The sequence below is a fragment of the Mesoplodon bidens genome, assembly GCF_964165515.1.
Source record: "Mesoplodon bidens genome assembly, chromosome: 4".
Classification (NCBI taxonomy): Eukaryota; Metazoa; Chordata; class Mammalia; order Artiodactyla; family Ziphiidae; genus Mesoplodon; species Mesoplodon bidens.
In genome coordinates, this window is record NC_138160.1 from 135,356,542 (window position 1) to 135,384,390 (window position 27,849).

General features: G+C 39.6%; 1 protein-coding gene across 1 annotated transcript; it reads right to left on the bottom strand.

Moving 5' to 3' along the window:
* Window positions 1-925: 925 nt before the first annotated feature.
* Window positions 926-21,052, bottom strand: HAVCR2 (hepatitis A virus cellular receptor 2). The gene is made up of 7 exons (XM_081231877.1): window positions 20,925-21,052; window positions 19,553-19,891; window positions 18,586-18,669; window positions 11,905-11,945; window positions 10,141-10,267; window positions 6,040-6,076; window positions 926-4,399 (listed from the first exon to the last, which is right to left on the bottom strand). The coding sequence occupies exons 1-7, from the start codon at window positions 20,977-20,979 to the stop codon at window positions 4,240-4,242; spliced, it is 843 nt and encodes a 280-aa protein (XP_081088003.1). The 5' UTR covers window positions 20,980-21,052; the 3' UTR covers window positions 926-4,239.
* Window positions 21,053-27,849: the final 6,797 nt, after the last annotated feature.

Below are 27,849 nucleotides of genomic sequence, written 5' to 3' on the forward strand. Positions count from 1 at the left end.
CCAAGCAAAATTTGTAGTTTAGTTAATAGTCACGTGCCAATGTTAAGATCTTAGTTTTGACAAATGGTGCCATGGTTATATAAGCTGTTAACTGAAAAAACTGCTGAATACAGGAACTCTTTGTACTACCATTGCAATTTTTTGGCAAATCTCAAATTATTTCAAAATAAAAACCTAAAAAAAAAAAAGGGAAACAAGCACTCTAACAAGATGTATTTTCTGCTTAGAGATTCTTACTCAGAGTCTCAATGTACTGTAAAGCAATTGGCTCCAAGTTAGCTTGCCCACCCAGAGCTCCTTGTAAACACATGTGCTTGAAATAAGGCAGCTAGGATAACTAAATGTCATATTCCTTAGTTCTCACCTGAAATTCCATCTATTCAGAAAATTCCTTTCTTCCCTGGTGGTTAGAAGCTGTCTGGCTGCTGCTTAGCTACCAGGAATTTTTGTTGGCGGCTTGCTGGAGAGAACAGGAAAGGCGCCACCCCTCTGAGGACTTCACTGAGGCCTGGGCAGCTGGCAGCTTTCAAAGCCCCTCACCATTGGCTCCTTGCTTCAGCCCTCAGATTAAGGTCAAGAGATTTTTGCTAAGATCTTGTGGTGAACTTTGGGATAAAGAAATGAATAAAAAATCTACATTATTAGTATAACAACCGTCACCTATATTTTTACAGTTGTTACTTTTTACTTAAGGGTTTCCAGAATAAGAACTAAATTTTGCATGCAAGTGAACAGGAATGGCAAGTAAAACTGGGTAATAAAATTTAAAACAGATTCGATACAGATATATGGATATAACGATATTTCAGAACTGACCAAAAGAAGATAACTCTGCATTGGAGTGTGAAATATTTCTATTTTACACGAACTAGGTGTAAAATGCATGAAAAAGTACAATTTCAAAATGTAGAAATTACAAAGGACATGTCAACTTATCATGAAGAAGGTTAAGTATAGACTATAAAGCTATAATAAAATATTTTCCAGAGGTGACCCACCCACAAAACAATTATATTAAAATAATGTGGGTATTTAAACAGATGTCCCAGTGCCACCACCACACCTGAATAGCTTAAATAACTTTTTTTTTTTCTTTAAACATCACTGCTTTCTCTGGAAAAAGAGTCACACCATAAGCAGAAGGAGTTTGACCAAGAATTTACAAAAGAAAACTACTAATAATAAAAGAGTGATTTGGAATAACCTTTATAATTAGTCAATACAACTGAAAAAAAAGATATTAGAGGATCTAGAATCCTGAAACTCATATTTCTGACTCATATTGCTCCACTGCATAGGTTTTCCACTGAAAATAGGCCAAAATCTGAGCCCTCCTGAAGATTGAGAACCCTCCAGTCAAGTGTTCCAGCTGCCCCTCTCCTTTTTCCCACTTCCCAACTGAGCCCCAGAAAAGAATGACAAAAATCTTAAAAATTACAGCACTAAGGGCATCTCTACTTACCTCGAGAAAGACTTTCTCAGTAGAATTCTGGACACAAAATTAATTTGTATTCAGTTTTTTTTAAAATTCAAACTTAAATGAGAATTAAATTTATATGGGACTAGGCATGAGGGGATACCCCCAAATAAATTAATGACAGGTTAAACCACTTGGAATTTCTGCCTGGGGAATTCTAACACTAGAAGTGATAGGCAGTTAAAACATGGTAAGACCTTAATTTTTCAGTCTGAAGAGATCAGGGAGCCTCTTCTTGTACTGTGGGTCTCTATGGCAGAGCTCTGGAAGAAAAATCCTAAGCACTTCTAAGAGCAAACCACCCATTCAATCTTTTTACATTGTTTTTAATTAAGTGACCACTTGTCATTGCCCAGGCCCTCTGGGGTAGCTTGATAGTTTGTTACCCTTTCTGCCATCTTCTGTATTACAAATAATTGATGTAGAGTGGATCCTACCCTGAAAACCAGGGTTCCAATCTCTGCTGGAACACTCTAGACACGTCTAGAGTGCTGGCGCACTCTACTGCCCGCCTTGACCTTGAACTTAACTTATCCAAGTCTTCATTTCTTTCTATGAGGAGGAGGGTGGACAGGAAAACATTGCTACAGTATTTAAGCCTATTTATTTTTATTACAAAAAATGGATAAAATAATTCAAATTATAGAAGCACATAAAAGCAAAAAGTGAAACTCTATCTTTTGACTATTTGCCCTTGTGGAATAACCATATTAATTTGGGAATATTCTTCTGGATTATTTAAAGGCAAAAAAAAATTAGCATTAACTATATATACTATTCTAGAACTTTTTTTTCTTTTGACTTAGCAATATAGATTTTTCCTTTGACAAGTAACACAAGGTCTGTGAGAGTCGGGATCCTGTCTGTTTCCTTCATTGCTGTATTTCTAGGAACTAAAACTGTCTGGCACAAAGTAGGTGACAAAAAATGTTCACTGAAAGAATGAATGAATGAATGAATGAATGATGAAATCATCCTTCCTGTCAGATCAATCAGAAGTTCTATGGGGTCAGGGATGTGTCTATTTGGTCTCTCTCTATGATCCCAGCACCAGAGAACCTGGCAGAGAGTAAGCACTTAATATTTGTTGAATTAGCAAAATAGCTCAATGATGAAACCACCTAATTTTTTTTACTTGTGCCAGTGTGTTGACATACCACAATAACCAATTATTCCCCAACTGATGGAAAACATCTCTCACAAACACCATGCAATGATCGTCCTTGTATACATATCCTTGTGTAAAGATTTTTGCAGAATAAGAATCCCTTTTGTGGTGGAATCATTAATCTGGTCCATATGTTTTCTGTGGTCCCTTCCCTCTAGAATTTCATAAATTTAAAACACTTAATTTTTCAGCTTGTTTAAAAGCTACTGCCTGGAACTTTGCAAAATGATCTCCCTGTAGAAAGCCAGTGCTTCCCAATACTGCCCAGATGCAGCCCAAACACTGTAACAGACAGGCTGCCTGCATCCTTGGTGACCAACATCTCCTGCATGCAATGCAGTAGCAGTTCAGTCATCACCTGGGGAAGGCAGTTTTCAGGCAGAGACAGGTCCCTATTGTTGATTCATTCAGCAGAAAGGGGAAAAAAGACAATAACACACTTCCAAGGGCCTGAGAAGGGAGAGGATGCTGAGAAGAGCAGATGCTGGACAAAAGCAGAAAAGGGAGCTTAGGAGTATTTTCGAGTTCCCCAACTAGTGAAGCTTTATCTGAGCTCTCCAATGGAAAAGTCTTCCCAGAAATCTACCTTTCTGCTTCTTTAATTTTTTCACTCCAAAGATATTTGGTAAATTTCTATCAGTATTATGTGTCACAGCTGTGCCAAGACTGGGGAGGAAGCAAATAGGCAAGATAGACCTACTTTCTACCATCTTGGAACTGAAGCTTTAGGACCATTGTCTTTCCATCAGGGGATCTGACATGGACAAATACAGATGGCTGGAGCCCTTTACCTACTTTCCACCAGGAAACAGAACTTGTGTCCCAGTCACTGCTTCTTCTTTTGTGAAAAACACAGCTCCAGTTCTCTCCATGAATGGAGAAGTTGGTCAGAGATCTTTCCCTCTGAGTGCACCCCAAGCAAAACCTGTCAACACACACTAAGCACACTTCCTTTTTCTCCAGGAGCACCTAACACACCACAGGCCTCGCTGGGCAGTGTTCTTAACTTAGGCCAAGGAGAGCTGTGCATGGGCACTTACTGTCACAGAGTCAACATTCAAAGAAGCATAAACCTTGAGACTCAAAGGGAACCTTCAAGACCATCTACTCCTACTCCAATAGTTTCCGAGCCTGCTACGGTTCACAGAGCTCTTTGAGAATCGGTGGCCCCTTTAGACTTCCTGTACCGAAAAAGACACGCACGTATCTCAGCACATAATTTCCCCTGTATTTTCAGGAGCTTCATGGACACACCATATAACTGAATATCTGGAATTCCAGAGACCCCATATTAAGAATTCCTACTCTCTATAAAAGCCCATTTGAGCTCTATTGCCCTGATTAGCAGTCTCCGAGTTGGGTCGCGGGAACACAGAGGTAATGTTGTGCCTGTCTAAGTACAATGCTGGTCCCAGTTCAATCCTCGGGTGAGCTACTTATCTTTAGAACATGGAAAAACTCTGCTCGGTGGCCAAGGACAGAACCTCTAAAACCAGTCAGGTGAGCCATCTCATAGTTTTCAAAGAAGATAACACCAAACCCCAAAAGGAAGTGGTGAATCTGGTGGTGTTGAAAGACAACAGCCCAGGGGTTGTCAGGACTGCTGCCCACTGCTGACGGAGCAGTAATGCTCGTATGGATCCTCCATTTCATATACGTTCTCCTCAATGATATAGATGTTTTCCTCTGGATGTGTCCCCTCTCCTGCTGTATTTGCTAACCCCGAGGGAGGGAGGTTGGCCAAAGTGATGAGGCTGTGGAAATAAAGTGATGCAGTTGAGTTAAGCATCCCAGGCAACATGGAATAGAGTTAAGAGAATGGGCTTTGCTGAAGAGATAGCCACCAAGGCAGTATATGATCCTTGATCAGGTCCTGACTAGGCAGGGGAAACATAAAATAGTAATGAAAATAGTCTGGGGAATAACTGCACAAATTCAAATTAATCTGAATTTTCTTAGGTATAAAAATGGCATTGTGTTATCTAAGAGAATATCCTTATTCTGAGGAAGTGCAGACTGAAGTGTTTAGGTGAAATGTCAAGATGTCTGAAGCACCTTTACAAATGGTTCAGAAAAAAATATATGTATGTAAATAGAGAAACAAATAAAGCAAATGTGACAAAATATTAAATGACACGCTTAGGTGAAGGGTTCTACTGTTCCTTGCACTATTATTTCAATTATTATGTTGGCTTGAACAATTTCAAAAAGTAAAAGAAATGAATGTGTTATGGATCCAATGAGACTTGAGTTCGAATTCTGCTTCTGTTGCTTACAAGTTGGATTTGCTTTTTTCATTTATTCATTCAAGAATTATTTAACGTATTTATACTGTTCTATGCATCAAGAGATGCAACAGTGAACAAAACACAAAAATCCCCTAGAGGCTGTATATTAGAAAACTTAGTGTCTCAGGGTCCTCATCTATAAAATGGGAATAAGTACTCTATCTCACAGGGCTGCTGTAAGGAACGTTTATTCATTCAATCCTCAAATATTAAATGCATACTAAGAATCAGGTGTGTGCTAGGAGATACAGTTGTTAATGTGGCAGACAAGTTCCTAATTTTCTATGGAGTTTACATTTATAGGTGGAAATGAACATTAACCAAATAATTTCATAAAGAATGAATTATTGCATGTAAATATTACCTATTGATATTACCACATTTCAAGTTTCAGCTCTAATAAAGAATACTGACACAGATAATATAAAGCCCTTGCTAAATATTTTATTTGGTCTTATTTGACTTTTTTACTGCAGACTATTTTATCTTTATAACTATATGATCTAGATTTAGTCTAAAATTATTAGTGGTTTAGAGAGTATGCAGTGGACAGAATCACTTTTTTCTTGGAAGTTTTTAGAACAATACCTATGGTTAGGCCTCATCCCCAAAGATTCTGAGTTATTTGCTCTGGGGTTGACAATAGCATGCTTAAGTGCCCTGGATGATTCTAATAGACAATCAGAGTTAAGAAGAGCTGGGCTGGGTAGTAAAAGCCCTAAGAGTAGATTCTGATTTTCTTGTTCATGTCTGTAAACCAGTGGCCACCCAGAACCTGGATGTAGTAAGTACTCAATCAGCTGAACAGTCAGTTCACTGAAAAAGCCCATTAATCAGAAATATATAAGCATTTCCTATCAATGGGAGACAAATTCTTTACCTCAACTTTAGTACTTAAGAAGCTAGAGGGATTAGGGATCAAGAATAAAACCGAGCAACATGTTAAATTTGCATTTCATAAATCTAGGCCTAAAGCAAAAAGGAAGTAGTAAAAATTTAGATCCCAAAGTCTCAGGGCAGGACTTCTAAGAGCAAAGATCAAAGCCCAGATTAGAGTAGGAATATCCAAGATTCCCACCTTCCACTACTGCACGCATTATTCTTACCTTAAAATTTGTATCTTCTCTTTGCTATCAGAATACCCTAGGTAAAAAAGGCAAAGAAAAGTCAATTTAAAATGCTTTCATAAAATAAATGAGATAAATAAAATGAGCTAACTGGAGGCAAAGATTGTTTAGGGAAATCTGGTCTACCTATTAGATTGAATTAAATCAAACCACTGATATGTATCTTGATTTATTACATAAACTATGCTAAAAGTAATAAAGATGCATTTTTCATATTTAACAAATATAGGGAGTGCCCACTACGTGTCTGTTAGTATGCTAAGCACCAGGGACACAAAGGTAAACTATGAGCCCTGACATCATGAAACTTGTCTTCTAGTGAGAGAGGCATTTAAGAAAAAAAAAGTAAATGGGAAAAATAAAATAATTTCAAATTGTGATGTAACAGAAGGCAAAGTATTGCAGCAAAATGGATGGACCTAGAGATTATCATACTGAGTGAAGTAAATCAGACAAATATTATATGATGTCACACATGTGAAATCTAAAAAATAATACAAATGGATTTATTTACAAAACAGGAACAGACTCACAGACACAGAAAACAAACTTATGGTTATCAAAGGGAAAAGGGGTGGGAGTAGGGATAAATTAGGAGTTTGGGATTAACAGATATACACCACTATATATAAAATAGATAAACAACAAGGATTTACTGTATAACAAGGGAACTATATTCAATATCTTTTTTTTTTTTTTTTTGCGGTATGCGGGCCTCTCACTGCTGTGGCCTCTCCCGTTGCGGAGCACGGGCTCTGGATGCGCAGGCTCAGCGGCCATGGCTCACGGGCCCAGCCGCTCCGCGGCATGTGGGATCTTCCCAGACCGGGGCACGAACCCATGTCCCCTGCATCGGCAGGCGGACTCTCAACCACTGCGCCACAAGGGAAGCCCAGAAGAAATGATCTTTAAGCTCAGTTCTGAAAGAAGAGAATGAGTCAGCCAAATGAAAAGCCAGGGTGAGCATTCTGGATCGAGGAAAGCCCTGGTAAAGATAGTGGTGAGTGGCTGAAACTGAAAGCATGGCTGGAATAAGAGAGTGGCACAAGGTAAGGTCTGAGAGGGAGGCTGGGCTAGATACTACAGGACCTTGTAAGTCATAATCAGGAGTTTGGATTTTATTCTAAGACATAGGAAATAACTGAAGGCAGAAATATGATCTGACTGGGTTTTAAGAAAATCACTCTGGCTGCTATGTGGAGAATGAATTAAAACCAGGTATGAAAAAATGAGGAGGTAAGTAGAGAACTGCCTCAGAGTAAGGTGGTGAAAGAAAGATGCAGAATTATGAATGGACTTTAGATATGATTTGGAGAAAGTGCAGGAAAGTGAAGTTGGATTGTGTATTAGGAGTGATGAAAGAGGGGATTCAAGGATGGCTTCTGGCTCTCTGGCTTAAGCAACCAGGTGTATGATAATGAAACACTATGAAGAAGATCAGGGAGGGGGAGGCTGGGTTCTAAAAAGGTGGAATATAGACTCTAGAGCTCCTTTCTTGACACAATCTGGGACACATCTAAGTGGAGATAACAACTGGACAGCTGGCCAATCAGTACCAACACCCTTGAGTGCTGGAGAGAGAAATTAAGGATGACATTTAAGTCTATGGGAATATAGGTCGTCATCAGCCAGAGGGCATGGAGAGAGGAAAAGGGCCAGCCCTGAGGAATCACAACATCTGAAGATCATGCTGAAGAAAAGAAAATAACAAAAATGACTGAAAGGAGTGGCTAGTGAAGACAGTGGTGTTTCAGAAGCCAAGAGAAGGAAGACTTTTTAGAATGAGTGAGAGTCAACTTAGTTATTGCTGAAAAATGTACTACAATGAAGACAGAGGTATCTACAGGATTTAGCAAAATGGAGGTCACTGGTGAGCTTGACTGAAACTATTTCCATGGCACTTCAGGAGTGGAAGCTAAATTGGGAGGGTGGGTGGTTAAAAGAGTGCGGAAGGGTGAGATGTAGGAACAACTCATTTGAGAAATACGGCTGTAAAGGAGAGCAGAGAAACGGGAGTCGCTGGAGAGAAATGTGTGAACTAGGCCATATTTTTATGCTAATAAAAATAGCATAAACAGGAATGGAGAGAGAGATGATTCTGGAGAAAGTGATCAAAGGAAGAACGAAGCCTTGGCTAAGGCAAAGTGGTTGAAACAGGCTTTTAGTATTTCATCAGTGCAGTGAGAGGCGAGGGAGATTTGAGCAGCAGTCAAGTATGTGATGCTCATCTCAGTGCACTAGAAAGATACAGGATTGCTGGGCATTACTGAGTACCAATTTATGGCTTTGATGTCATGACTTAAAAACCTATCACCTTGGTTGTATGATTTTCTCCAGCAATTTCTAGGGAAAAGATTGCAAATCGAATACAACTTTTCCATCTATTCTTCTAAGTAGTCATGTTTTGGGAGTAATTATATGTGTGTACAAAACATGACTTCTCCCACTCCTCATCACCCTCCTTCCATACCCTTCTACACAAACCAGAACAGTCCCTAATATCCAGGCCTTGGCAAAACTCAAAAAGTGGGTGTTGTCATTGCTCTTTATCAACCTGTAGACTCCATATTCATGTGGTCAATTTCCACACTCCACTGCTATCTCTCCATAAACCCAGGTAAGTGGGGGTGAGTAGCTTCTTCCTCTCAACAATCCATTTACCATTAATGGAAGAGTAACAAAATGGTGAGCAAGACAACCCCAGTTTCAAATCCTCTATCAATTAACTGTGTAGCTTTGGGCAAGCTACTTAACCTTTTAGCACACTGGTTCTCCAACTGGTAAATGAGAATAATATTAGTACTTTCTCAACAGGGTAGTTATGAGGATTTAATGCACATAAAGCACTTGGCAGCTTCAAGCCACACAGAATGAGCAACTCATCCCAGTTTTCCCTGGACTGTCCCAGTTTTAGCACTGAAAACCCACACATTAGGAACCTCCTTCAATCCTGGGAAAATTTGGAATGGTTTGTAACCCTACACATAGTTGATGTTTATGTATTAGTAAGAAACGCTGATAAAATAATAGTGGTATAAGGCCTTGGTCTCCGCACCAAAGAGAAGAGAATATATCACAGTTATAAAAGTATGTGAGGCTTTCGGGGTGATGGAAGTGTTTGGGCATTGATTGTGGTGATGGTTTCCTGGGTGAAACCATCTATTGAAATTCATCAAGTTGAACACACTTTAAATATACAGTTTATTGCATATAAATCATACTTAATTTTTTAAATAAAGATAAGTAACTTAGATAACTTAGAAATAAAATATGTGTCCTGAGTGCCACAATGGAGGAAAATACAAACGCTGCAACTCTGGGCATGACCCAGTGTTAAAGGAACCTGCTCTTTAAACAACCATGCCTGAGAAATAAATAAGATAGAAAAATGCACAGAAGAAAGTGATTGTTGTTGCTGTGCTTCCTAATAAAACTAGACATATTCATGAATTAAAAAGGTTTATTTTCAGGCTTCCCTGGTGGCGCAGTGGTTGAGAGTCCACCTGCTGATGCAGGGACACGGGTTCGTGCCCCGGTCCCAGAAGATCCCACATGCCGCGGAGCGGCTGGGCCCGTGAGCCATGGCCGCTGAGCCTGTGCGTCCGGAGCCTGTGCTCCGCAACGAGAGAGGCCACAACAGTGAGAGGCCCGCGTACCACAAAAAAAAAAAAAAAAAAAAGGTTTATTTTCTTAACAAAAGATAAAAGAACAGGTACTAGAATCAACCTACTTGAATTTGAATTCCGGCTTTGCCACTTATTGATTCTGAAACCTTGAGAAAACCTTGAAAGTTTACTGTCTCTAAACGTTACTCTCCTCTGCTATAAGAATAGGGATAACAGTGCTATCTACCTTATGTAAGATGGTGACAAAGATAAATATAAAACATGCCTGTTACATGGTAAGCACTGAATAAAAATGAGCTATTATTATTCTTGAGATTTGGAAGGACTAAAGAGTATTTATTCTAATCACCTGTAGGTATAAATATAAACTAATAGTTCTATCTTAGGTTTGTGTTGGCTCCTATATTAACAGTTCCTTATCAGATGGAGAGAGAAGCACCATCAAATGACTTACATTTGAGAATTAAAGCACCAGAGATAAGAACAAGAGCCAGCCCAGCAGAAACCCCTGCTCCGATGTAGAGGCCTGTTGTGGTGGTGGTGCCCATGTCTTGTAACTCATTAGCCAGTGTGGATATTTCCTATGGAAACACAAACAGAATTGCAGCAAATGACCAGAAATCCATTGTCTGCCCAGCCAGTCTCATGACTTATGCATAGGACCATCCCTTTCACAGTACCTCAGGAATGCAGGGACCTTGAAATGACTCATGATCTGTCCCCTTCTAGACAAGCCTCAAACCACCCAAAGAAAGGGATTAGCTGAATCTTTGGAGTTAGCAAGGGAATAATAGGTGCCTGTCTGTGCTGTGGACTCCCCTTTCCTCAAATAAAAAGTGGGGCCCTGTTCATTGACGATTCCCTGGTGTTCCCAGGGAGTTTCAGAGTGGTCTAAATTTGGTGTCTTGCCATGAAACTCCAACTTTCACAGAAAGACAGTGACTTAAAAGCTAGGAATTTGCAGCCAGACTGTCTTGGGTTCAAATCCCAGTTCTGTCACCAAAGAGCTGTGTCATCTTGTAGAGTTATCAGGAAAATTAAGTGACGAAAACCAGAAAATGCTTGGCACAGAGCCTGGTACAGGATAAATCTCAATCAGTGGTAGCTATTATTGCTATTGCTCTAATTAATTTGATATTTTGTTAACTCAGTCACAGCGAACATACTGCTTCTAAAATTTCACTTCATGTTCCTCCTTTAAAAAGAGTAATAGTAAACACTTTTAAAACAATGTCAAGGAATTAAGTCTTCCATTTATTCAACAGACATTTACTTCAGGAGTGCACTGTGCAAGGTTACTTGCAGTAAGCGCTGTGGGCACATAGAGGTACTGAAAAGGCAGACCTGGATTGCAAAGAGGACAGGACAAACACAAAATGCTTGACACTGAGTCAGAGACTGAGTTAAATGAATGCAGACTCCTGGATACGTCCTCAAAGAATTTTCCAGTCACTGCTATCAGCTTGTTTTCTAATGCAGTGGTCCCCAACCTTTTTGGCGTTTCAAGGAAGACAATTTTTCCACAGACCGGGGTTGCGGGGGATGGAGGGGTGATGGTTCAGGCGGTAACGCGAGCGATGGGGAGTGGCAGATGAAGCTTCGCTTGCTCGCCCGCTGCTCACCTCCTGCTGTGCAGCCCGGTTCCTAACAGGTCTCAGACCGGTACCGGTCCACGGCCCGGGGATTGGGGAGCCCTGTTTTAGTGGTTTTCCCTTTTACTCTGAGAAGGTGGGAGACACTAAAATGGTGGTTGATTAAAATACTGCTTTATTTTTAGTTAGATACCTAAGTTCTTGGCTTAGAATATTCTTGCCTGGTGTCTTATCATAAATAAATAAATTTAAACAATCTTTCTCATTAGGGTTGCAATGGAAGCAAGGAGAAACATATTCTGGGGTGATGGAGGGTGTCCGAACCCTCCACAGTGGTATACAGCTGTGAAATTTGAGAATAAGGACAAAATGCTAATGCTTCTTCCTTTTGGTTTTCCAGCACCTACTATGTGACAGGCACTTCACATGCATCACCCCACTCCATCCTTACAACAGGACTCGCAGTTACAACAGTCATCAGCAACATGTTACAGCCAAGGAACCTGAAGCCAAGGGAGATTAAGGCATTTTTCCCCAAGGAATGAGTGGGCAGGAAGGAAGTCTAAAGCCATACGTTTTTTCCTCTGAGTTGAGCATAAGGTCAGCTCACACACACAGTTACTCACTGTTTGATTTTTATCATGGAGGGTCTCCAGTGTCTGTGTCTCTGCCACAAAGAAGAAAAATAGCCAGTAGAACAGTTAAGAATGCTTTCTTTTATATGAGTTTTTTTAAATCTTAAAAGCTACCTATAATCCTATTTGAAATTAATTCTACTCCATACTCTTCACAATAATTAACTGAGAGACAAACAAAACTTATTGAACACTTACAAATCAACTTCAGAATGACCGCATTTTTTTCGTCCAGACCCAACTACTTATGTTCTATGAAATGGAGACTTCTTCCAGGAAAACCTATTTTGAATATGTGGTTTGTTGTGTCCTCAGGGCCCTAAAGGGGTCTGCAAAATTCCAACAACGCTGATGACACAGAGGCAGGCATTATAATTAGACATTTTTTTAGATCAAATAACTGTTCTTTAATATGTATTTTGTTCATTTTTTTAATTGAAGTATAGTTGATTTACAATGTTGTGTTAGTTTCAGGGGTACAGCAAAGTGATTCAGAATATATATATATTCTTTTTCAGATTCTTTTCCCTGATAGGTTATTACAAAATATTGAGTATAGTTCCCTGGGCTATACAGTAGGTCCTTGTTGATTATCTGTTTTACATATAGTAGTGTGTATATGTTAATCCCCAACTCTTAATTTATCCCTCCCTTCTCCCTTTCCCCTTTGGTAACCATATGTTTGTTTTCTATGTCTGTAGGTCTATTTGTTTTGTAAGTAAGTTCGTTTGTATCATTTTTTTTTAGATTCCACATATAAGTGATATCATATGATATTTGCCTTTCTCTGTCTGGCTTACTTCACTTAGTATGATAATCTCAAAGTCCATCCATGTTGCTGCAAATGGCATTATTTCATCCTTTTTTATGACTGAGTAATATTCCATTGCACAAATGTCCATCAACAGATGAATGGATAAAGAAGATGTGGCATGGTTAGACTTTGAAAGGTAATGAAAGTTAATTTTCTTTAAAAAAAATTTAACATTTACTCGTTAAGAGTAAGACACGGTATTTTGTTCCCTAAAAAATTGAAAATAATAATAACTGTAACTATAATTTGCCATGAACAGGCATTGTACTAAATTCTTCAAGGGAAGCATCTCATTTAGCATTCAAAACAACTATCTTAAAGTAGGGACTATTAGTCCCATTACACAGATGAAGAAGCTGAGAATTAGGAAGCTAAGTGACTTACCCAAAGTCACACAGCTTAGTGAATAACAGAAATGGCCTTCCAATTTAGGTCCACGTGGCTTTAAGCACACACTGTTAACTGTGCTGCCTCCAACAAGGCTCATCTCAGCACTGTGATTACGAAGCCTCCACACTGCCCAGCTGCCAGCTCACTTTCTTTCCTTTTTATTCATTTAGTTAGTCATCTGCCTATCCATTCGATGAACATGTACTACACCCCCACTCTATGCCAGGCACGGTGGACAGAACAGTGAACAAGATGCACACAGGCCCTGACCTCGTAAACACTGCATTCTAAAAACCAATAAGTTGTGAGCTTTGGGAAGATTAAGCATGCCAACGTATTTTTCTGTGTGAGTCAGAGGCTCTGAAACTTCCTAAATGTCAAGGTCACTTTCTGGAAGCTTAGAAGTCTAAACCTTTTAATGTAGAACTGGTTTACAGACTCTGATTTTAATATTATAAAAGCATATTCTCAGCTTAAAGTTTAAAAAAAAAAAAAAAGGAAAGGAAAGAGATTATCTTCCACTTACCTTAGCTCCTATTTCCCAAAAGGAATTTAAAAACCACACTGGTGGAACTACTAAGTAAACATGCATCTTAACCACACAAAACATTTTCTAGTGTAAATCTAGTTTCTGTTTTCCTATAATTACTTTCCTTGGCTTAAATGGTAAGACTGTCTAACTTTTTTTTTTTTTTCATTTTACAGTGAAAATGATCAATAAAATAGAGCACTGTTGGGTTATCACAGCTTATTTTCACATAGGTAGACATCAACCAAGATGGGTGGGACAGTTGGAGGAAGTTACAATGTTTTTCCTAGAGGACCCAAGACTGGGGGTGTGGGGGGAGATGACAATGGGGGAGGCACGTGATGATTTTAAAAGTATATGAATTTAATAGTTACCATCTAGCATGTATTATGTGCCAGACATGGTGCTTCACACTTTATGTGCACAATATCTTTTAATCTTCACCACAATAGGTAGGTACTATTATTTTCTCAATTTTAAAATGAAGAAACTGAGTCTCAGAGAAGTACTTTGTGCAAATCACACAGCTATTAACTGGCAAATCTGAGATTCAAACCAAGTCTACCTCCGAAGCTAAGGATTCATCCATGATCCAGTCCTGCCTTCTTCAGGTGGAAGAGACATTGCATTTATTCTGTGTTCAAAGCGGGTTTAGGATCTTCAAAGACCCTTGGGACTCCTACTTGTTAAGGCTCTTCTCCACTTTATAGCAAGCATATTAAATGTACCCACATTACTCAGCCATAAAAAGAAATGAAACTGAGTTATTTGTAGTGAGGTGGATGGACCTAGAGTCTGTCATACAGAGTGAAGTAAGTCAGAAAGAAAAACAAGGAACAAGACACGGTTGTCCACTCTCATCACTATTATTCAACATAGTTTTGGAAGTTTTAGCCACAGCAATCAGAGAAGACAAAAATAAAAGGAATCCAAATAGGAAAAGAAGAAGTAAAGCTGTCACTGTTTGCAGATGACAGGATACACAGAGAATCCTAAAGATGCTACCAGAAAACTACTAGAGCTAATCAATGAATTTGGTAAAGTAGCAGGATACAAAATTAATGCACAGAAATCTCTTGCATTCCTATACACTAATGATGAAAAATCTGAAAGAGAAATCAAGGAAACACTCTCATTTACTATTGCAACAAAAAGAATAAAATACCTAGGAATAAACCTACCGAAGGAGACAAAAGACCTATATGCAGAAAACTATAAGCCACTGATGAAAGCAATTAAAGATGATACAGACAGATGGAGAGATATACCATGTTCTTGGATTGGAAGAATCAACATTGTGAAAATGACTATACTACCCAAAGCAATCTACAGATTCAATGCAATCCCTATCAAACTACCACTGGCATTTTTCACATAACTAGAACAAAAAATTTCACAATTTGTATGGAAACACAAAAGATACCAATAGCCAAAGCAATCTTGAGAAAGAAAAACGGAGCTGGAGGAATCAGATTCCCTGACTTCAGACTACACTACAAAGCTACAGTAATCAAGACAGTATGGTACTGGCACAAAAACAGAAATATAGATCAATGGAACAGGACAGAAAGCCCAGAGATAAACCCACGCACATATGGTCACCTTATTTTTGATAAAGGAGACAAGAATATATGATGGAGAAAAGATAGCCTTTTCAATAAGTAGTGCTGGGAAAACTGGACAGCTACATGTAAAAGAATGAAATTAGAACACACCCTAACACCATACACAAAAATAAACTCAAAATGGATTAAAGACCTAAATGTGAATGGCCTAAATGTAAGACCAGACACTATAAAACTCTTAGAGGAAAACATAGGGAGAACACTCCATGACATAAATCATAGCAAGATCCTTTTTGACCCACCTCCTGGAGAAATGGAAATAAAAACAAAAATAAACAAATGGGACCTAATGAAACTTCAAAGCTTTTGCACAGTAAAGGAAACCATAAACAAGACAAAAAGACAACCCTCAGAATGGGAGAAAATACTTGCAAATGAAGCAATTGACAAAGGATTAATCTCGAAAATTTATAAGTAGCTCATGCAGCTCAATATCAAAAAAACAAACAACCCAATCCAAAAATTGGCAGAAGACCTAAATAGACATTTCTCCAAAGAAGATATACAGACTGCCAACAAACACATAAAACCATGCTCAACATCACTAATCATTAGAGAAATGCAAATCAAACCTACAATGAGGTATCACCTCACACCAGTCAGAATGACCATTGTCAAAAAATCTACAAACAATAAATGCTGAAGAGGGTGTGGAGAAAAGGGAACCCTCTTGAACTGTTGGTGGGGATGTAAATTGATACAGCCACTCTGGAGAACACTATGGAGGTTCCTTAAAAAACTAAAAATAAAACTACCATACAACCCAGCAATCCCACTACTGGGCATATATCCTGAGAAAACCATAATTCAAAAAGAGTCATGTACCACAATGTTCTTTGCAGCTCTATTTACAATAGCCAGGACATGGAAGCAACCTAAGTGTCCACTGACAGATGAATGGATAAAGAAGATGTGGCACATATATACAATGGAATATTACTCAGCCATAAAAAGAAACAAAATTGAGTTATTTCTAGTGAGGTGGATGGACCTAGAGTCTGTCATACTGAGTGAAATAAGTCAGAAAGAGAAAAACAAATACTGTATGCTAACACATATATAGAATCTAAAGAAAAAAAAATGGTTCTGAAGAACCTAGGGGCAGGACAGGAATAAAGACACAGACGTAGAGGATGGACTTGAGGACACGGGGAGGGGGAAGGGTAAACTGGGACGAAGTGAGAGAGTGGCATGGACATATATACACTACCAAATGTAAAACAGATAGCTAGTGGGAAGCAGCTGCATAGCACAGGGAGATCAGCTTGCTGCTTTGTGTCCACCTAGAGGGGTGGGATAGGGAGGGTGGGAGGGAGACACAAGAGGGAGGGAATATGGGGATATATGTATACGTATAGCTAATTCACTTTGTTATACAGCAGAAACTACCACAACATTGTAAAGCAATTATACTCCAATAAAGATGTTAAAGAAAATTTTTTTTAAAGAATTGCAAAACTGAAAAAAAAATAATACCCACATTACACACTAAAGTAAAGGTGTAACTACACACAAGTTGACTTGCAGGTAACTAACTGAAATAATATTTCATATTATGGTCATGTCATTAAATACTAATTAATTTCAATTTTCCATTTTATATTCATAGTTTGGAGCCATTGGCTTTCTTTGTTTAAGTATTTTCTCAGGCCTTTGAAAAGCTCAGAGATTATAGGTACTCTGCCTATATTCTCAGATGCAAAAGATGGCTCCATTTCTGTTGCCCTAAAGGGAAGGAACAAACAAGTAAAAACTGAAGGGAAGGACACTTCTGGTTATGGTATAGACACTTCTAAAAACAATGCACTGTGTTGTGAGGAAGCTACCTCTCCATCTCAGAAGGTCTGTAAGCATACAGCAAATGCCAACTTGGGAGTGATGTTGTAAAGAACCTTGAAACACAAGATGGGAAAGTGGGATCCTTCAAGTCCCTTCTAGGTCTACATTTGTAGGATTCTTTAAAATATAACAATGGCATATGATGAACACCTGTATGATTTGGTTAGCCCACTACGTGGGTAGTCATCTGTTTCCACCATATTTAATTTCTTCACTAATTTCATAAGAGATGTTGGCTACCAGTGACTAAAGAACCACCAAAGATTCAACCTCTAGAGAGTTGATGTTAATATCTATAATAATAATTAATATTTGAGTGCTTTCTCTGGGCCAGGCACTATGCTGAGTGCTTTACATACATGATCACATCAATCTTTACAACAATCTTATGACATAGGCACTGGAATTACCCTCATTGTAGAGGTAAGGAAACTAAGCCTCACAGAGTTTGAGCAACATAACTGAGTTCATGAAACTACTACAAAAAGCTGACATTAGAACCCATTCTGCCTGTCACTGACATACTTAACCACAATCTCATTCTGCCTCTGGTTCTTAACGGTAATGACAATAACTAACATGTACTGAGAATGTACCATGATCAGACACTGGGCTAAGCACTTTAGACACACTTCCTTATTTAAATCTGAGATTTATGAGATTAGGATTTGGAATTTACCTATTATTAACCTCATTTTACAGAATGAAAGACTGAGCTCCGGAGAGTTTAGGGAGACCAGGACTCTGACAGGAAACATTTAAGATTAACCTCCCTGATCAACGTGACCTAAGGTCTGCTCTTTCGACCCTATCTACTCTTCCAAAGCGGCAGGGAAAAGTCCTTGTTGAATTAGTTGAAGAATTTAGCTGCTCCTTCTGAGGTCAAAATCTGAGGAAGATGATGGACTTTATTCCAGTTAGAAGGGATTCTTGAAATCACCTAATCCAGATTACACCAAACATGGACTGGGGTCAGTTCATGAAAACATCACCAGTCGAGGAGTAATCAGAAAATAATAAGGACAATGTAATGAGTTTTTCATTAGATTAAACTTATTGAATTTAAAAGTGTCTTTTTTTTTTAATGCAGGGGTGGCAATAGTAGAAATTTTTCTTTCCTTGTTTGGCAAAATACATAGCTCATCAAAATTCTTTTTTGGGGGTTGGGAATTATACTGGGTGGTGAGATCCAAAAGTCTCTGAACCCATACCTCAGACAGAAGGGGAAGCTGCTTTCCGGAGAAGCGAAAGGCTTTGGCCCAGGTCTGAGAGCTACTCCTGACTAATTTAGAACCCTAGCCCAGGGCTCCTTTTTCCCAGCACAAATTTACTTCCACCACCTCCCTCACCTCAAACACTATCTTGGGTGCAGTTTGAGAAAACTCAAACTGTTTTCTCATGTTTTCCCCATATTCAAAATCCTCTGAACTCAGAAACCAACTAAAGGCTTCCTCCTAGACCCCATATGTAATTACCTGAGCCAGGTCCCTCAGTGGTGAGCATCCTTGGAAAGGCTGTAGTGATGTCCCTCCATGGAGTCTGAGCAGGGGTGACCTTGGCTAAAGACAGAAACCAACGTAAGGATGAGGCTTCTCTGAGAGCAGAGAGCTTGTTGCAGGGAATCAAGGGGCAGCAGAAACAACTGTAAACACAACAAAAGAAGAGAAACACATGCTCAACTTCCAAACCTACCTGAACACCTTCGTTAAGAGTGCATGACACTCCAAATGTCTGACAGAGGTGTTACAGTCATCATTATCACAGTCTAATTGTTAATAATGGAACTTAGAGCCACAGTAAATGTTTTTCATCAAACATCTCATAAAATCCTTCCAGTGGCCTATAGGGTAGGCAGTATCATATTTTACAGAGGAGGAGGTCACAGAGTTTAAATAACTTGCCCAAGATTACACAGCTGGTAAGAAGCAGTGTCAGATTTGAACTTAGCTCCATCAGCCACTAAGTACATGCTCTATAAATGTTAAAACATGCAAGCACACATGCCCCCTCTCCCCCATACATGCAGAGTCCAGTGGTTCTCAATCCTGGCTGCACATGGGGGAGAATCATCGGGGGTAGATTTGTAAAACCCCCGTGCTCAGACTCTACCTCCAGAGACATGATTTTTCTGGTTGTGGGGGTGGAGCCCAAGCATCTGTGGGAGTTAAAAGGTTCCCCAGGTGATTTTAATGACCACTCAGGTACTCAGACCTCTGATCTAAGCCTTTCCTCCATTCTCTAGATCCTAGCCATGAGGTTCAAAATAGATGGAGGGAATTAATCATGGCTGGGCATTGCTGGTGGGGCCTGTTAAACTTTAGGTCTTAGGGGCCCAACCTGAGGGCTTTAATTGGGAAGACCGGAGGTGAGACCAATCAGTGTATTTAATATGATCCACAGGCAAATCTCATTCAGAAAGAAGGTATGCAAAGGTCCACTCACCTGGTTTGATGACCAACTCCATGTTTGATTTTTGATCATTCATTAGGCCTGGGAATTGGATCCGGCAGCAATAGGTCCCACTGTCAGCTAAAGTCACATTCTTTATGGTCAAGGTCACGTCTCCTTTGCGGAAATTCCTCTTTAGTAGGTATCTACTGGATGTCCAATAGCTCAAGTTCCATCCATCAGTGCTGAGTACCAAACTGTGACATTGAAACACAGGGCAGGGTCCCTTGCCCCAACACACAGGCACGAGATCCTCAGGGGTCGGTGGAGAGTAGGTGCAGGGCAGATCAGCATCCTGACCCACCTCAGACACGTATACTCCTTCCAAAGACCCTGCATAAAGAGGGAAGGAGAGCAATGAGGAAGGCTGCTCCATTTCAAGAAAACTGCAAGCAATGCCTTGCAGAATAAAGAGGAAACCACTACTGCTATCCTGTTTGGAGGACAGTTCACTACAGCAATGATTCTCAGGATTGAGGAGCACTGGAATCTCCAGGAAGCCTTGTTCAAACACAGACGGCTGGGCTCAACCGTCAGAGTTTAGAGTTAATTAATCTGATTAAATATTAATCAGAGCTCCTGATTTAATAGTTTGGCGGGGGAGGGGGGCAAAAAATTTGTATTTCTAACAAGTTCCCAGGACATGCTGATATGGCTGGTCTCAAAACCTCACGTTGAGAACCAGTGCCCCAGGAGAGAACTGTGGCCGGTCCTGTGAACACCGAAGGGCAGTGCTGATGGAAATAGACAATCAGACAATGGGTAATTGTCAGCCAGGAAAAGAGCTCACCCATCTGGGCTAGTTGTCTGTTCACCAACACAGGGCAGTTATCCTAATACAAACCTCTTTTGTTTTTCAAGCACCAGGCACATAATAAAAAACGCTTGGCTGAATAAGAAGTTAGTGTATGGCTGTTCTGAGGTTTAAAATTAATATATATGTATATATATATATGTACACACACATATTCAAACAGCATAAAAAGTATATGAAAACTCTCCTCCCTCTCCCTGCTCTTTTCCATTTCCCAGCTCCCTTTCCCAGAGTCTATTCATTAAGAAGCATTCATGTATTCCCACTCCCCTGCAACACACACACACACACACACACACACACACACAAAGTCCAATATACCCATTATTCTGCTCCTTACTTTCTTCAATTAACCTTATGATTTACAGACACCACATATCATTATGTTTCGTCAGCATCACTGTTTGTATCATGGATATATAATAATTTCTTTACCCACTACCCTACTGGTGGACCTTTAGGTTGCTTCCAAACTTTTGCTCTTGCTAGCATTACGATGACCATCCTTGCATCTTCATCTTGCACTATCCAATTGCAAAAATCCAGACTTACTTGTAAGTAGTAGCAGCAAGAGCAGGACACAGTCGAAGGCAAAATGTGAAAACATGGGTTCTGAAGAAGAAAAGGCCTAAAGAATGACTCTGTTTAGGTGCCGTTTTAATTCTCCAACTGAACTGGGTACTTCCTGGAACTGTGTCTCCTCCCCAGTCACAGGAGTAGTGGCCACTCTCCCAACTGCAGGCCCAGCACACCAGATGTCTAACGACCAATCACTCCTCTATTAACACTGTCAAGTCTACGATGACAGCGAAGGAAACCCCGCTTCTCTCCTACGCTAGACCACACACATCCTGTGAGGACTCTGACATTTATTCTGTCCGCATCAACAAAGAGGAAGCAATACTCAGAGGAAGAAAAGGGTTACTTCGTCAAGTGTCTCTTGGCAAGTAGAGTGAGCCCTCTACTGTCTCTGGTGAAATAATACATAGTCCTCTGTTTGAAATGGACAGTATTTATTGGAAACACAGGTAGAAATGTATCACTCATGCATTCATTCAGTCAAGTCAGTCAACTGGTGAGTCCTGTGACCAGTGTTTATGAAGCATCTACTATGTGTCAGGCACTGGACTAGGAGGTGGGAAATACCACCATGAATGGCCTGTTCCTTATACTCATGTTTAAGTGTCCTTTCCACTCCAGTCATGAGCCTAATTCTTAGCCTTTGCTCTAGCACGAATTGGGCTATGTCATATAACCTTGTTAGGTCTGCCTCCTCATTTATAAAATTTATAAAATGAGGAAATTGTGCTAGGTGATATATGCACAGCTCCCTGCTCTAATATTCTGACTTTGACCTGAACTTTCAAACTCTTCCACTTAGGAGAAATGCATTCCTTTCTGCAATGCTTCTTTCCCCCTCCTGTGGGGGGAACTGAGGGGACCTCAATGTTCTATTTCCTCTCATATGCACAAGATGTCCCCTCTCCTCCAACCCCACAGGCTTCGGGCATTAACTGTCAGAAAGTATTGAGTTCCAGCCACACTCTCCATCACTGAGGTAACATCTCAGACCCAAACAATCTCAGCCCTGGGAGAGTAACTTTTGTCTGGAAACCTTAAAAGCCAATGGTTATTTACAAAAGGGAAGTGAGCTCACGATGAAATAGTTTCTGAAAACCCTGTGGCCTTTCTCTGTCTTCCCTGCCTGAATTGCCTTGTCATTCACTTTATTTTTTTTAATTTTATTTTTTTCTAGTTGCGGTGAGCGGGGGCTACTCTTCGTTGTGGTGCGGGGGCTTCTCATTGCAGTGGCTTCTCTTGTTGCGGAGCACAGGCTCTAGGTGCGCGGGCTTCAGTAGTTGTAGCACGTGGGCTCAGTAGTTGTGGCTTGCGGGCTCTAGAGCGCAGGCTCAGTAGGTGTGGCACATGGACTTAGCTGCTCCACGGCATGTGGGATATTCCCGGACCAGGGTTCGAACCCGTGTCGCCTGCATTGGCAGGCGGCTTCTTAACCACTGCCCCACCAGGGAAGTCCTTGTAATTCACTATAAACCTTATTAAATGCATGTAATATAAATATTCAGCTTGTTCTATGTGTGTACTTCCATAGTGCCACAGAGCTAGCAGTTACTCAAGAGATCATGTTCAATTTCTTCATTGTATACATAAGGGAAACTGAGACCTGAAAAGATTGATTTGCCCAAAGGTACGTGATTGGTCATTTCAAATAAGAACATGAGTCCCCTAAGCTCCAGATTTTTTCCATTATGAACTACGTTTCATGAATTTCATATCTGCCCTTAATATGTCTGCCCACATATCTAAAAACAACCAGCAAATGCCCATATCCAAGTGTAAGACAGACTAGATTAAACACGGGGTCAGAGGTTAGATTTACTAACAGCATGACTTCAAGCAACACTCTTAAAAGTTTTAGCCATCAGATTTTGTGTTCTGATTTTTGTTTTGTTTTTTATTATTATTACTGTTTTCTGTTCATCTCTAGAATTGCTACTGGGTCCAACTTTATAAAACATTAACAATGTATTAATTCATTGAAGTCTAGACATGAAGGAGCCTAGAAATCTACTCTAACCCCTTTCTTTTATTCTGTGTATAAAGGACTGTTTCTGAACATTGTCATGTTCATTTAACTCTTATTTCTTGTTTTTTTTAACTGTTTAGGTTATACATCCAAATGGCTGAAGTTTAAAGCAATATAAAAAGCTTACATTAAGAAGCCTCATTCCCACCCCTCCAAGTCCACTAATTTCCCCCACCCAACCTATAGGTTTCTATTGTCATGTCTTTTGTGTATCCTCCTAATGCAAACACAAGAAAATAAAAGATATATTCTTATTCCTTCCTTTCTTAAACAAAAGAGCATACCATACATACATTTTGCACCTTGCATTTTCTATTTACTATTTTATATAAAAATTTTCTGACATATCAGAAGCAGAGAATAGTACATACTCCCAATACACAAATTCAAAATCATCAAACTTTCATTTTAAAACAAATCCCAGATGTCATGTTATTTCACCCTTACAGACTTCAGTGTGCATCTTGTTTTCAAAAAATTGACACTCTATATATAATCATAATACCATTATCACACAAGACATAATTAATAATGATGTTTTAGCAGCACCTGACACTTCAGTCCATAATCGAATTCCCCTGATTACCTCAAAAATGTCCTTTTATTATAGGTTTAAGTCCAGACCTAAACAGCTCCCTAAATTGCATTTGGTTGTTATGACACTTAAGTCTCTTTTAATTGAGTACAGTCTTCCCTCCTTTCCCCCTGCCATTGACTAGTTGTACAAACCAACTGTCCTGTGCACTGTTCCATATTCTGGGTTTGTCTGTTTCCTTGTGGCATCATTGAAAGTATTCCTCTTTTCTTTGTATTTCCTATAAATGAAACTTAGCTCTAGAGGTTTGGTTAGATTCAGGTTCCACTTTTTGGCAAGGATACACAGCTGGTGCTATTCCATCACAGTTGTCTGATTGCCCCACATCTAGGGATGCTAAGATTGATCAGCTTGCAACTTTCTTTTTCAACTTCACATTCTATTCTGAGCACCTCTCCATCTCAGCTCATATAGAATGTCCTCGTTCTTTATTATAGCTACATAGATCTCACTGGGTGAAAACACTGGGTGAAAATAACAAAGTGATCATTCCCTTGAAAAGAATACTTCATGTCTCAATTTATTTGTAAAGATGATCATAAAAGGCCCATCAAGGTCTATGATTCTTTAATTATGTGCAACAGAAGTTTGCTTTTTAAAAGGAGCCCTTGAATGTATTTTTGGTAAAGAAGTCTTTTGTATTGTAATTAATTAGTTTCTAAATTCTGTTTAGAAAGTCATATCATGAATTTCCTTAAGGGACAGTTGAGTGCTGGCTATAATTATGTGGAGGGATAACTACAAAAAAACTATTGCACATGATACTACTATAGAAATTCTTTTGCTTTTCGCCCTTTGTCAGCAGGAAAAGGGAGAGAAAATCTCAGATTCCTTAAAGATAGCCTCCAAACACCAAATGGAAACACTGGAATTATGTGTCATTAGAATTACACATTTATAGATAACTAAGGGGCCACTTGACAAAATTCATAAAATGGAAGTGAGAGAATTTTACTCAGGAGACAGGAAATCATGGGCGATACAGATGGGATCACCTGGAAAAATTCAGTCCAATTAGAATCTACCCTGTACAATGGGGGAGCTGCAGTGGAATGGATATGGGGGAGACAATAATGCCCACTAAAGCTGGAATCCTATATGATGTACTTAATTTGAATTAAAAATCCTCTCATTTAAATCACAGCATCTCAGTTAGGTTCCATGTATCATTAGTCCCAAAATTTTGCAAAGGTAGACACTGAGGTTGGATATAAAGGGTAAGAAGTTAAGCAACTTTGAGCTCGATCTTGACCTACAGATTACAGCTAGCCATGTGACTTTCGTTAAGAGTACTTGTAACCTTGTGTGCCTGTACAGTACTTGAAAACTTTTTTTATTATTATACAAGTCATAGTCACTGTAGAAAATTCTGAAAAATAAAATAAGAATAAAAATAAATAAATAAAATAAAGGCCAGATCCCACTACCATGAAATACCCACTACCACCAAAACAGGTCTCCTTTCAGATATTTTTCTATAAATCTCTCTATATATACAATGTGTTAATGCCAGTACCTCTGGTGGGTATATCTCTAGTAAGAAAGTCTTACTCATGGACGACTGTGAACATCATGAACTCAGTGGGATCCAGGAGAAGGTACAAAACATTTCTTTACACTCCCCAAGTCTTTTTATTTTTATTTTACTTTTATTTGTGTGGTCTCAGTGCTCTCATTTGCATCAAGTTGCTTTCAGCATTGCCCTCTGCACTGGGTCCCAGCACTGAGAGGGCTACTTCATCCCTGTGGAAAACTCCAGGTTCTCAGGGTCATTTACAAGATGAATAAATTTCTCCCCTGCTACTGCTCATCTCTCACAGCATGATCTTGGTGTTCTTATGCCAACAAAGACTTCTTCTCTCACCAAAAACCCTATACTTTACTTATGTTGCAATGACAGAAAACCCAACTCAAACTAGCTTAAACTACAGATTTATTGACTGACATTATTGAAAAGTCTAGCTTCAGGCAAGACTTGGTTCAGTGGCCCCAGTAAGGACAGCAGGGACCTGGTTTCTGGCTGTCCTGGCGTTGGTGCCTTCTGCAGATTCCACACAGCGTCCTTCTCCTGTCCCTGCAGAGCACATAACTGCACACCAAGAACATCTCTTGCCCACTCCCACACAAGCCCACAGATGCACACCCCCTCAAACACCCACACTGGGTTACAGACTTATTCCTGAACAATCTGTGTCCATAGGTTCAAAAAGGACTAATTGGGTGAGCCCTGGGTCACATCCCCAATCTCATGCTCTGAAAGTAAGAGAAAGGTGGTTTCCCCAAAGAAAAAGTATGGTGCATTTTAGAAGGAGAAATGGATGCTGGGCAGCAGAAGCAAATATCCAGTACAGACCCCCTCCCAGAAAGGGAAGGGGTGGGGAGATGGGGAAAGAAAACTTGCCCCTCCGAATATGGATGGTTCTTTTTCTTACAAAAATGACATTTTACTAATACGGTACTTTTTAACTTACAAGGACGCACTTTTCACAACCCTGGGGAGATGCCAAGGAGCTCTCGTGTCTTTAGAGAGTCTTTATATTGAGTAACTCTGGATGAGTGCCAGAGAGATTAAGCTTGAGGCCATACTCAAACCAAGGCCGGAGCCAGCTCAGTGCTGCTCCCGCTCATGTAATCAAACCTTTCAAAGTGGAGGACATGGAGGGGTGTGAAATAACTTACCCTTGACAACTCATCGAGGCTCCCAGTGACGAAACTGAAAAGCGTGAAAACCATCAAGAAAATTCTGTTGAGCTATGTGTGAGTCACTGTGGGAACTCCTATAGGCAGTCTCACCTTGAAAATGGCAGTCCCACCGTCTCCTCCAGGGTGACGCTGGTGGGGGAGCTGTGAGTGGTCACTCATCCCGAGCATGTTCTCCAGTATGGCAATTCTTTGTGTTTGTTTATTAGTTTTTTGCTCCAGGTTCAGATACTGAAGCTAATCATCCTCAGTTTAATGGACATACTCCTCATCAATCCCGGTGAGGTCCCTCTCTTATTTTATTTCATTTTACTATTTCCCCCCTTTGTCCTTGACGCACATTCTCATTTCTCTCGCCTCACGGGCATCTGCTTTACCCAAGAATGTTGAGCAGATTTCCAAAGAGTTTATTCCAGCTTACATTCTGACAGTAAGAAGAACTCTTACGATGCCCCCCACATCTTTGCCGGTATCAGGACTGTCACACTTTTTAATTTTTTCCTATGAGTGTATGATGATGTCACAATATGGTTTTAAGGTTAAACTACTGTTTAATGGACAATGGCACAGATGTACAGAACATTGCATACTTAAATTTATAGTTTACCAGTACTTGGAAAGCAAACACTCAAGTAACAAGGACCCAAAACAAAAAATAAAACATGGCCTATCTCCTCAAGTCCCTGTGACCCCCACTCCAAGCCCACATGTCCCTTCCTGATCACAAAGCCTTCCCCCTGTCCTACAGGCAATCACTATTCTAAATTTTGCAATAATTGCTTCCTTTTTTTTTTAATAGTTTTACCATCTAGGTAATGCATCCTAAAGTTACATATATAATTTTGCTTGTTTTTGAACATCATATAGTGAAATCAAATTGTCTATAGGCTTTTGTGTTTTGTTTTTTTTACTTAACAGTGTATTTGTGAGATCCATTCATGCTGCTTTGTATCCCTGTGGGTTGTTTTTATTACTGAATAGTTTTTCTGGGACTGGATATGCCTCAAATTGTTTATTTCCAGGTGAACATTTCATCTTCTGTTTCAGTTTTCATGAACAATGCCATCCTGGACATTCTCATACATGGATTCAGGTGGACATATAGGAGTTTCTCTGGAGCATATTTCTGACAGTGCAATTACTGGGTCAGAGGGTATACATATTCTGAGCCTTATTACATAATGCCTGTTACCAAGACATCTACCAGCAGAGTGTAAGTTTCTCTTATTCCACCTCCTCCTTAACACTTAGTATTGCCAGACTTTTTTTTTTAGCCAAACTGGTAAAGGATATGATGGCCTCTCACTAAAGCTTTACTTTGCATTTTCCTCATTGCTAACAAGGTTAATGAGCACCTTTTCTTTTGTTTATGAACCATTTGGATTTGGGGAAGGGGAGGAGCAATGTTTGAGTCTTTTGCCCATTTTTCTGTTGGGTTTCTCGTTTTTCTTATTGCTGTATATGAATAACTTATTTACTCGGGATACCAGTCCTCTGCTGGTTTAATCTGTTATATTTTTTCCCACTTCGTTGCTTTTCACTTATTTATGGTATGTTTTCTTGAACACAATTTCTTA

Bases quoted from the DNA above. Each gene is read 5' to 3' on its own strand.
- HAVCR2 (XM_081231877.1), bottom strand. From the start codon at position 20,979: ATGTTTTCACATTTTGCCTTCGACTGTGTCCTGCTCTTGCTGCTACTA. The intron at 19,892-20,924 runs GTAAGTCTGGAT...CTCTTTATGCAG, and splicing joins CTTGCTGCTACTACTTACAA to GGTCTTTGGAAGGAGTATAC. The intron at 4,400-6,039 runs GTAAGAATAATG...TTATTTCCACAG, and splicing joins GAGAAGATACAAATTTTAAG to CCTCATCACTTTGGCCAACC.